Genomic DNA, 12,585 nt, shown 5'->3' on the forward strand with positions numbered 1-12,585 from the left:
TAACAGTAAGATTATATTAAATATTAATTCACAGAAGTATTATATCCCAGTTTTAGCAATTTATTAGTTTCCTTTTAATTAATACTCAACACAGGCATTTATATAGCCTTCATAACTGCAGTATGCAACTAGCAGGGGGAAAGAAAAGTCACCAGCCAGAATCAGGCCCTAGCTATATGTTGTTGTTTAAATGTAAAAAAACAGAGTTGCAGATGGAAGGGGGAAAAACTGCTTTTCATCTACCCTGAACTTTAACTGATGAAACAGATTTCACAAGAGACTAACAAGTAACTCCTAAAAAAATTATTCAATGCAAAGAAGAAATACGGGAATTACAAAATGTTGTAATCTTTAAAAAGCAAAAATGATTATAGCTCTACTGTCAGGTTTTCAATTAACTACTTCTCAGGAGGCTTCTCTGGCTCCCAAAATTTATGAGGTTTAGGACAAAATACCCAAAGACCACATATAAAAAACTGTACTAGCAATCTGTTAGGGCTGAAGAATCCAGCACTCAATATGTACGGTTTGTTGGATCACTAAATGAACAGGGATACAGAATATGAAAATATTCTCTGCATTTAACCAGCAACCTAGAAATAAAGTAGCCTAGCAAGAGATTTCACTGACCCCAATACACAGCAGACATGAAAATAAGATGAGATACAACGTCTATACAAAATGCTATAACCACCGAGAAAGGACACAGGTGGAGCTCAAACCAAGTCTGATCATTTCAAATATACTAAGCTGATTGCAGGAAATCTCTATGAACAAGGGGAAAACTAGTTTGTCTGCAGTGCTTTCATACCACTACTCCTACGGGAAGCTTTCCAGCTGAAGGCTGTCTCCTCCTGTGCCTACAGCAACGGTTTTCAGCCACTAGCTTCTGACCACAGTACCCGAGTGAATTAAATTGGGGAACCCTTCAGATTAATCAATGCTGCAGTGTATCTCAGCATCAACTCAGGATAAAGACACCCATAGGAGCAGATTCCTGCTAACTCAAATGATTCAACAGCCGGTATTGCAACCAAAACAGGTAGCTGCCTACAGCTGTACCATATTTATGCTGCCCTGAAGAACAGGGGTTGCTGCCGAACAGCAGAAGTACCGTGACCAGTAATGGCTGGCCCGCTGCACAGCGTCTGCTCACAGCTGAACTGAACAGAACCTGGGACAGGCTCTGGACCCATCTCACAGACATTCTTGAGAACTTGCACACAGGTCTCCACAGCATAATGCTCACATTTTAAGCTACACAGAGACTGTATTTACTTCAGTAGGTCCCTCTGCTGTTTAAAAATTTCAGTATCTGTCTAATTTACAAGGCAAATTTCACCGTCTTACCTGTTCACCCTCCGAGGACACTTATCTGGTTTGATATCCACCTCATAGAGGTAGACATCAATCTTTGGGATTTCAACTTGGAAGCAGTTGGCCAGCAGTTTAATGGGTTTGCCCATGGTGCCATAGCCAGGACGTCTGGGCACCATGAGTAGGGGCTGTGCCCCGACGGGTCCTGCGAAAGAAAAAAATATCACAGATTAGAAGATAAGCACAACACACAAGCTGTGTTGCAGAGGTACTACTTGCTTACATTTCAGCAGTTTAAAAATACATAAGGCTCCTTGCAACTGCAGGCACACACACTTGCCCCCCATTGAGACTTACTAACGTACTCCCCTTTTTCAGTTTTAGGCAATTCCCTGAACCAACCCACAGGAGGACTGGGCAGGCACCAGAGCCCACACACTGGAAGAAGGGAAAATGAGCTGTATGGAAGAGCACACATCAAACAGCGTGCTCAGCTAGTAAGTTCCAAATGAACACTTGCCCATTTCTCCTTCATGAGCCTCCACTCACATGTGCACTGTTTTCCTACTGCTGAGTTTCAGGTTCTGTGATTAGCATGAATAAAATCAGGAGACTTCCTAAACAACAACGAGAAGTGTGCTTTCCCTTGTAACACTTTATTATTGTGGAAAGCCTGTCTGCCATTAAAACACAAAAAGTTTTACGAGTCTTTTCTGAACACCTAGTAATAACAAAGTTGCCACAGAATACGAAAATATGGAAGCAGTTCTGGACCGGTGCATGTTGTTTGCGATAAACTCTTAATTTCGTTGCCATTATTAGCTTAGTCTTGGAAGACAGATTATTCTTGAACTTTGCGGCTGAAAATGGATGGAGAGTAAAACCGTTATGTCCTGTCTAACGGCACCGATAAAGCTTATTGACCAGAAGAGGAAAGACTCGGATTAAGACACAGGATTGTAAAACCCTTGATTGCTTATACATTAGAGAAGAATACCCATAGCTGCTCAGAGAAACCACCACAGTCTGCAGTAAGAGATGGGTATTTTGAAAGTCAGTTAAAAACACCTGTCTAGTAATGTGTTACGTGCTCATCTGGTTATCTGTTTCATTTACTTTGCATCATTTAGATGAGAATCCTCAGTTCAAGATTTGGGTTATTCATGCCTTAAAAAACCAAACACCGTAGTACACGTAGTCCACTTTCAAGAATTTCTACTGGTATTTCCACTTAAAAATATCTCTTTCCAGTCAAGAAACAACAAAACCAACATGCTTTGTAGCCCAAGTTTTAAAAAATTACTCATCATACAAATGTCATGATTTACAGAGCATTCGATTAAGTTAGTTAAAAGTTCTCCCCTCTACTCCTACTCAGTGACGCAGATAGCAATTCCAGCCCACTCATTTTCATAGAAGAGTTAAAATGTCAAGTGCTGGTAAAAATGTTTTATTTGCCTTTTGATTAATCTCCACCATTCCTGGAAAAAAAATCTCATTATCTTGAAGGAAACCGTGTACTGAGAATAGGTGAACATCGAAGCTAAGTTCCTCTGTAACATTTGTCTGGCTCTAACCAGAAAACTACCCAAAAATTCTGAGTGGGCTTGGCTTTGAGCCGTAAGATAAAACAAAAACATAAAACAAGAAGCATCATTTAAAACACCCTCACAGACTATGCTTATGCAAAACTTGTTCCAAGCATCTGTTCTCTTCAACTTTTTCTTCATTTTAATACTGTCACATGAGTAAAAGCAGCTCTACAATTTACTCCAGATATATTTTCAGAATATAAGCATATGCAAAAAGTTACTACTAAACATTTGAGTGACATAAATGACTCAATAGCTTATTTTAATATTATGAAGACATACATGCCATAGTTTGTATTTAGCTCATACCTGTAGGAAATGCTAACAAAACTGCTGAAGTAAAGATAACATTAAAAAGGTTGCCATAGCCTCGTCTGCCCTGTATCCTCCCACCCCACTGGTTAATATCATGTAAAATGTAAAAACAGTTGCCAAAATCTGTAAGCACAGAAGAAACAGTCAGCGTGAAGACAATCTTTATGAAGGTTTAGGTGAAGAAGTTGAAGCGCATGGAACAGGGAAACACAGTATGGCTGAAATCTTTGTCACCATCTCCTCTGGAAGTTGCACCAAGTTGAGCATTTTAAGCGAGCACTGAGGAGCGGAGAAGAGAGAAATCCCTTCAGGGGAATGCTATCCTGCTCTCTAGCCCTTTGCTTAAATTAACAGAATCCTAGTGATCGACCGCACCGGGGCAAAAACCTGAAACGGAGAAATGATATTCAGTTACTAATACGAGGCAGGGTGCACTTCAAAATCCTGGGTCATAACAGAAATGCTCTACCCAAAGCCAAGTATGCGAGCAGGCCTCCCAGCTCTGCTCCCTGCAAAACAGTGGTGAACAAAACAAGAAAATACCAGTTGTTAGACAAAGGCGTTCTTTAGCCTCACTCGTTCAGCCGTACCACACACGGCTCCTCAGGAAACGGCTCTTCCTGGAAGAAGTTAGAACCCAGATTTTGGCAAACAGGAATCAGGTGACCAATAAATGAATAAGCAGTGGAGTTCTACACACTATTCAGGAATAACTTTCAAAAATCTGGCTGATTTTGCTATCATTTTGTGCAATACACATGCTCCCTTGGACAAATTAACTTAAAAACACGAGTATGTTGTAATCCAACTCCGCTATCACTGTCCAAATACACTAGCACCCACTCACAATATCCTGCTTTCAAAATACACTAAATTGCCAGATTGTATGTTGTGGAAGTCTGTGTCACTGGCTTCAAACCTGTGACTCAAAACCCATTAAAACATAAATAACAAACGACGCTCTCCGAGGACAGCTACTGCTCCCGTATCATATCAATGACTCACTCAACTTCATGCCTAAGTCCTGTGTCAAGCTAATGGAAATAAACACACGAACCAAAAATACTAAAAGTAGTATTATTCTAAGTAGCACAGAATGACTATGACTGGCAGACTGATCCCTTCATGTTATTTAACCACTGTGAAAACAAAGTCATTAAAGTTTCAGAAATCTTTGCAGGCAGGCCAGCCTGACCCCGTAGCAGATGGGGAACGGTCGGACTCCCGGCGCCTCCAGACGAGCAGCAGCTCTGCACCGTTCGGGCACCCACAAGTTTTAGAGGAGAAACTTCTTTACTGCTCTGCCATTAGAGCATCAGATATGAACATATGCCCAGTACGTTCTTCAAAATCCAAGAAAAAACATAAACCAAGTCTGTTTAGCATGCCAGAATAGCACTCAATTCATAAAACCAGTTACGGAAAGTCCCCAACATTGACAGTCAAGTGATTTATAACAGAACAATGAATACAGAAACAGGAACTAAAATCGACGCTTCAGATCCTTGGAAGGCTTTTATACAGCGAGAGAGTACATTTCAAGAAGACACAAGATCCAGCACTAAACAACTTGAACCTTCTGAACGTACAGTTACTCATTAGAAAACATAAAAAGAAAAAGCTGCAGAGAAAATATTTAACTAAGCATTTAAACCAGTAATAATGCAAGGTAGAAAAAAATAATCTCTTCAGGACCTAAAGGTATATCATTTTATAAATTACCGTTCATAGCATTTGCTGAAGTCATTATTTACGAACATCCTTCAGCAACGTTGGAAGACTTTTCTTCTCACAAGTGAACGCTCAATAAACAAGTAGGAGCAAAAGCCCTTACAATATATCTGCAAAACAGATACAAAACCAGCAAAGTTTCAGCTACCAACATTCCCCGCAGCGCACAAGCACCGGGCTTTGCTCCCCACCACCGCTGCCTCCTTCAGAGGTGGGTACCTCGAACCCCCGCTGTGTTTCACAGGGGATTCCCACGGGGATTTCCCACGGGCACACCGCGGCCCAAGGGCACAGGAGCACAGGCTGGTGGTATCTGTGCCTGCCCCGCTGGGCTGGGTAACACGTCAAAGAACCGACATCCCATAACCACGGAGCTCGCTGACGAGAGATGGAAGGTATTCTGAAGAGCTTTGCTCATATTTAATCCAAGATTTCAACAAAACCCAAAAAGAGATGAAAAAAGGAACCGTCAATTTAGAGGGCTCAATGAGGGAACTAATATTTCAAAAAGTTAAAAAAATCTTTGCTAAAATGGCGTAAGTGTATTGTTTATGAAATTCTGAAGAAAAAGCTCATACCAATACTACTTCTTCAAAGAGCTAAAGTTTGCAGTAACACTAAAAATACACATACAATTAAATTAATTTCAAGTGCGTTTATGTGGCACCTCCGCCAACAGAACCATTTGATGATTTTAGGATTTACATGATTTTAGGATTTACTCCAACAGAAAACAGCGGAAATTTGCAGTGGTCAGTATCCAGATCCACAACGTGAAAATTCCTGTTACGGTCAGATCACATTCCAGACCAGTATGGAAGTCCCTCTGATGGTTTAAATGAGCTCTGAATCGGAATCTGTTCTTCCGTGGAATTATAGATGTTATAATAAAGATTAAACACAACAAAAATCAACTGTCATTTCTATGGCAATCCAGCCAGCAGTATAGAACACATCTGGCGCGCATCCAAAACACAGGCTTGAATCTACCTAGCAACCAAACGAAGCCCTAATCGGAATAAAGCCTGAGCAGAAAGAGCAGAAGCACAGAAACCTGCAAATACTTTCAACAAACCATTTTACGGAAAATTGAAGCCTTTGGCAGGCAAGACAGTTTTACAGCACGAGGCAAGATACTGATTTCTAGCAAGATGCTAATAGAAAATACAGATTTCCTTGCATGATCCTTTCCTTACAGAAAGAGACATCAGTACCAAGCAAAAAATTATCCTCTTTCCTACTGTGGCTTCAGCATTGTAAAACCAAACCAGATTAACAGATGATTACCTAATAGTTTTATTTTTGTTTATAAACCAGTTCTAAATCTCTAATTGAATGGGTGACTGAACAGCCTCAAACACATGATAGAGGACTTCACCGGTAAAATACTATTTAAACTCTGGCTCAGTAACACAAGGCAGATTTGTCTAACAGATCCTATCCTCGGGCTGAGCTCCTGAAAGCTCTCCATGGAGGGGGGAGAGGATGGAGGGGAAAAAAAAAAAAAAGATGATTCCCTTTCAGAGGGCCCCTGGCCTCTGCTTGGACTCAGAGGCCCAGCCTGTGGAGCTCAAAGAAAATCTTATCACTACCAAAAAGTAAGTTAATTCTAGATTTAAAAAATAGATAGGAAAGATTATATTTAAATGTTAGTTTCAAGAATTGAGCTCCTTATGCCGGAAATCATGAATCCCCTGATTTCTGTAGCTGCAGCCTCGCTGGGTGGCATTACATTATTTATGAGTAATGCAATCCACGTTTTCTAAACATTCCTACTTGCAATTTGGGCGCTTTTTTTTAAGGTTTCAGATAGTAAGTCATGTTAAAACTCATCAAAAGCCAACGTTTCGATGCCATGCTCAGTGACAGCCAACGGCACAAGTAAATACTAGTGCGCTGACTTGTATTATCCTAATGTCCTAATGAAGTTACAGAAAATACAGTGAAGCGTTTGGGAAGCATTTACAAGATAATTAATGCTCCTGAACCATTAAAAAATCTAATCATAAAGAACTTTAAGCTGAAAAAAGCAGCTTATATGCACATTGTAAAGTTAATACCTGACTGCTCTAAGAGAAGAGGACACGACAACCGCACAACACAGCAGAACTCTTCCCTCGAAGGTTCCACAGACCAAAACCAGGAAGGCAAACTGACACAGTCGTTATTGTTGAGTGTAGATACACCACGTTTTGCACCAAAAGAAACCCTTATCAATACGGACTTGCATTTACGCTAAAAAAAAGCACTTTATAAGAAAATATGCAATTCTTAATGCACTCATCTTTATTCTCCTGGTTTCACATTTACTGTTTTGAGAACTACACAATCCCTCCCCCACACTCACTAACTCGGGGAGAGTGAAACGTGCCACCCATCTACCTGCTAGTACAGTTCCAAATTTAAGATGCAAGCAGTTTCCCTTTTTCTAGTTTACTGCCTGAAAAATATCTGAGAGCAGAACACCAGGATCTGAGACACGGGGTCACGTTACTGAATTTAGAACCACGTTACCAGAAAGCCCCTTGCGGAATAAAATACAGCTTTAACAGTTACTAACAAAGGTACTTTAAAACATAATATGAAAGTTTACTTTATATCCTAGCAAGTTTTGTATGTGAACAAAATTAAAAGCACCAATAAATTCATGACAAATTTCATCGTTTCCAGAAAAATGCATTAGAGCACAAAGAAATGAGATACTCTGACTGAAGAACATTAAAAATGGAACTGACTTGTATCTAATTGTAAACTTTAATTAAGAGGTAAACGCTTTGCATGACAGCTCAGTTATACCGTCTGCTCTAATGAGAGAGAAAAACTACTTCAGTTATCAGGATCTCTCTGACCACTTGGCAAGTCACCCTCTTGCTGCTGCTTCTCACCCCAAATTCAACACAAGCCTTGGGACCATCGCCTGCATTTCCACATTACCCACCAAGACCGCAGGGCACCAGCTCAGGCTGGCTCCCAGCTCCCGCTGCGCTTGCTACGGCGGGAGGCTGCGCTTCGGTACTGCTGAACACAGCCCAGACGTGTCAAAGGGCATATAAACCACGTATCTCTGCCATTGCTTTAATTTTCTACTGGAAATCAGCTCAAGAAATATCCCGACACCTTTACCACTATGGAAGTAAAGCTGTGAGGGTCAAACTATCATAAAGTTCATTATTGTGAGTCAAACAGCTTCCACCGCGGCTCCAGAGGAAAACTTCCATTGTAGCTCACATCACACGTGTTCTGGAGCAGAACAACCTTTGAAGGCACTTATGATTCATTCCCCTTCCCTTCTCTACCCCACCCACAAAAATATAACTTCTAATGGTCCTCCCAAATCACTGCTCTTAACACAGAAAGAGAAAAGCAAATTCTGAGCATTTTATCTGCCCGAGGTTTGTACAGAAAAGCGAACAAAAGATTCAAGATGTCTGTAGTGCTTCGTTAAAAACATACCATACTAGAGTAAAAAACCAACAATTTGTCACTTTTAACACAAGAAGCTGTGAACTTCGAAGGAACGATTTATGAAGCGTAAATGAAGACACACACAGCACTCTGGTTTGACTCAGCCGTGCCCCAGAGCACCCTCAGTTCCGTGGCAGCGCTGTGTCCATACCCCTGCCCTTTGGAAGTCGACGCTCTCCTGGCGGACGCGCGAGGCACGACGCTGAATTCGAGCTGCTGAGAGCGGCTTTTCCTTCGCTCCACCTTTTAACTGAGCATTTTACTGCTGCTCCTCAGATTATCTGATTTCACCACAACTGCACCCTGAAGAGCCAGCTGCACATCCTTCTACTTTAAACTGTGTTCAAATCACGTGGACTAAAGAGCCGTATTTTCTGGATTTTGTAGGCTAAGCCTATCACACAAATAGGAAGGCACCTACAGCACCGCTTCACCTAAAACATCCTGGCACACGCCCCAACGCTTTACTCCAGGTATACTCACAACTCTATCTTTGCCTCCCCACTCTGCTTATTCTGTCCCACATTTTCCCTTCACACACAGAAAAGGAAGCACATCTCAACGTCCTTCTCCCTTTCATGACAGAACTTTAACCCTTCTTTGCTCCACCAAGGATGGTCTGTGCCCTCCTGTCCCAATACTGATGTCCGACGGCCAGAAGGTTCCCCAAAACGTTAACATCACCCTTTAACACTTCCCTCATTACACGGCAGACGTGGAAAGGAACATCCATCACGCTGAACGCAGCGCTTAGCGGGCTGAGCCCATTGGGAGCAGCATCTAACAGGATGTTTTGTCAAAATCTAACACCTTGTAGCCTAACAACAGGTAAACTCATACCACAGAAAAACCAAACGGTTTACGGGCTACTCTTGCAAATCCATTTCGTATCATGAGAGAACTAGAACTGTGCCAGGTTAGAATTGAAGTCTATTTAACACACACAGTTTATGAGCGTACCATCTGAATTCCACCAGATTGCTCAAATCCAGCATCTTCCTAAAATAGTTTCAGCTCCTCAACACCTCATTAAGCAAGGCCACTAGCCTAGGTGGCCAGTCCTCCCAGCCAAATCCGTCATTAACTCAAATCTCCACGTCTGTCACAAAGGTATCTACGCCCGAAGATACGAAAACACGTTTTGCATCGACACCTTCGGTCTCACACTCGTATTTTCACTACGTGGCACCTCTTGAAGCGACAGAAACGGGAACTCCAAGTAGGTTTTGGTGTTCCCTTTGTCACCCAGCGACGGCACGAGCTGCCGATCAGGCACTGCCCAAATCTGAACTCTCCTTCCACTCTTGTGTCAGACTTGAAGATAAATTCTTTCGATAAACTGAAGCAGAAGTTCCTCCTCCAACTCTCAAAATACATTTTAAACACAAAGTTTATAAATACTAAGCACGTGTTTCCCATATAAAAGGAACAAACGGCCGAAGGCACAAAGGTAAAGCTCTTGGGTTGGTTGGTGTGTAGCCGCACTCCCAAAGGCACGGGCAATTAGCCTGAAAATTCGAGGGTCCCGCGACCGGCTGCACAACGGCAAAACGCCTCAACTGTGCCCGGTAGAAGACGCCGGTACGAGCACTCGGCAGTAACTGTCCGTTCCGGCGGTAACGCTTCAGTTTTCGAGGCGGTATCTCAAAGACATCATCAGTTACAAGATTATGCAAGCTGGCCTACAGCCGCTGCCTGGGAAACACTAGTTATGAAATACAAAAAAAATTAATTCTCCACTATCTTCGGCACAGGAAAACGGGTGGCAGAGCAGGGCTGGGCGCCCGGCCCTCCCCGGTTACCGGAGCTATACCGGCCGGGCTCCCGCGGCTCCCCCCGCCCAGTTCACCCACGAGGCGAACCCGCACGGCCCGGACCCTCCGCTCCCGCGGGCAGCTCAGCGAAGCTCCCGCCCTTCAGCACACGCTGCTCCGCCGCGGCGGGAACCGGGGCGGGGAGTTGGGGGGGCGGGGGGGGGGGGGGGGGGGGGGGGGGGGGGGAAACGGACGGTGAAGCCCCGCTCCGGCCAAGCGGCGGCGGGCGGGGGAGGGCCGGCGCCCCTTCCCCCGCGGCCGAGCCCCGGGCAGGCCGCCCCGCCGCCGCCCGCGCTCACCTGTGCTGCCGATTTCCATTCATGGAGCTGGGCGCAGCCGCTCGGGGCTGCGGGCTCCGCCGCTGAACCGGGCCCGGCGGCCGGCTCGGGGCTACGCGGGGTTCCGCGGAGCTGCGCTGGGCGGCGGCCCGCCTCGCTCCCCGCAAGCCGCGGCCCGGCGGCGCCTCCTCCTCGGCCGCCCGCAGCTCCCGTCCCCTCCGGCGGCGGTGGCGCCCGGAGCCCCCGGCGGAAGTTGCGTGGCCGCCCGCAGCCCCGGCCCGCGCTGCCGCTCTGCCCCGCCGCGCGCGCGCGCCTCCCCCCGCCCTCCCGCCCGCCGGAAGTCCCGCCCCCGCCCGCCGGGCCGCGCGTGCGCCCTTCCGGGAAGGGGCGGGCGGGGCTTCCGGGCGCCGCGCGGGAAGGAGGCGTGGCCGGAAGTGGGCGGGGACCGCGTGACCAGGGCGCGGTTGCTCGGCAACGGAGCGGGGGTGGGAGGGGCGGGAAAAGCGGCGGGAGCGGCCGGAGCCGCCTCAGGGCTGGGCCGGGCCCAATTGGGCGCAACTGGGCCGAACCGGGCCGAAGGCGAGGAGCGGGGTGAGGCCGCCAGCCCCTGACAGCCCCCGCGGAGCGTCCCTGGGGGGGAAGAACGGGGCTGGCGGCGTCCCCGCCCCGCAGGTGCCGCCTTCACCTGTGGGGCTGAGCACGGGCGCCCTCCCGCGTGGAAGCGCGGGGTTGGGTTTCTCCCGTTACCTCAGAGGAGGATTTTCAACTACAACTGGAAACTCCCACTGCGGTGTTTCTCGGCTTCCCTCCAGCCTACAGAACCCGCGCCGTGGCAGTAGTAGCGTACGACAGCTTTTAGGACTTCTAGCCCAGTTCCAAATGAATTACGTTGCTGTTTTTTTCATCCTCACTAAATCTACCAGAAGAAAACCCACGCCCCGGCCTTAGTCACGCTCAAGAAGGCAGCACGCCGAGCGTCCCCCTTTTATAGGAGGCAGTGACATGCTGGATGGGAGCTCTGAGGGCCGCTGGCACGTTCCACACGTGCTGCCAGGAACGCTGACTGAACACATGGACCCAGTGACACACGGATCATGTCTGACTGCGGCGCGGAGATGACTGGAGGGGACCCTGCGGAGCAGCGCTGCAAGAACATGGGGAGAGACTGGGCTGGTGGGAGGGCCTGGAGGGCAAAGCACAAAGCGAGGCAACTGTAGGCAAGGCTGAAATATTAAACGCCGCTGCAGATAATGAGGGTGCACATGTGACTAGGCAGCCTTCCTCCCGCGAGGCTTTGAAACGGCCTTCTCAGGGAGTGAGATGTAAAGACATCTGCCAGGTGTACACTCAACTGACTAGAAAACCTGAAAAATGCACATTGTCCCTCGACATCCCCATAACAACCAAAGGATTGACATCAGGCTTGTGTCTATTTTCCCAATTTGCAGAGGAGCTATGAGACTCTAAGTAACGAGGGTTGATGAGAAAAGACTATGATTCACTACATCAGCATAAATTCAGAGCATACGTCTGCCCTTTTCTCAGTTTTTGGCAGTGTTTATTACAACGTTTAGTTACGATTTGGTACACAAACTGTCACCAAACAAGCGCAGGGTAAAACGAGCAAAACAATTGTGTGCACGTGGGGAAGCGATTCAGATGTACCAGGCTCGGCACTGGGTCAGGCAGTGGCACCCTCATCTCTATTTCCTCTGCCTCCGGAAGAGCATTATTTTTGGCAGAAACAGTATATTGAGACTTGCCCAAGCAGGTTTGAACCTGCTACTCGTTATGAAGAAACAACGTACCCTTTCCTGGTGGTGAGAGGGGCACTCCCCCAGACACGCAGCTGGGGAGATACTGAAGAACTCGAGCTTTGGGCCAGCAGAAGAGGAATTTGAGATTGATAATCCAGGTTTCAGAATCATTATGAAGAATGACCATCCTGGAGACTGCCAGCTAAATTCATCTTAAAATGTGTAAATTTAGTTATCAGGTAAGCTACACAGTAAGGATTCTAAAACCATGCAAAGTAAAAGTAAGCTACTAGAATATTTCCTTAACTGAAATCCT

The 12,585-nt window shown here is 46.0% G+C and overlaps 1 protein-coding gene across 2 annotated transcripts in view; it reads right to left on the reverse strand.

Moving 5' to 3' along the window:
• The window catches only part of LOC141915641 (protein argonaute-3), a 33,276-nt gene extending 22,581 nt beyond the window's left edge, over window positions 1-10,695 (reverse strand). For both annotated transcript variants that reach the window (XM_074807404.1, XM_074807403.1), the window contains exons 1-2: window positions 10,534-10,695; window positions 1,351-1,522 (exon numbers count right to left, since the gene is read on the reverse strand). In XM_074807404.1, the coding sequence (XP_074663505.1) occupies window positions 1,351-1,522; window positions 10,534-10,552 (191 nt within the window). In that variant the 5' untranslated portion in view covers window positions 10,553-10,695. The remainder of the gene's footprint in view (window positions 1-1,350; window positions 1,523-10,533) is intronic.
• Between the last annotated feature and the right edge of the window lie 1,890 nt (window positions 10,696-12,585).

The sequence above is a fragment of the Strix aluco genome, chromosome 26 (genome assembly GCF_031877795.1).
Source record: "Strix aluco isolate bStrAlu1 chromosome 26, bStrAlu1.hap1, whole genome shotgun sequence".
Taxonomy (NCBI): Eukaryota; Metazoa; Chordata; class Aves; order Strigiformes; family Strigidae; genus Strix; species Strix aluco.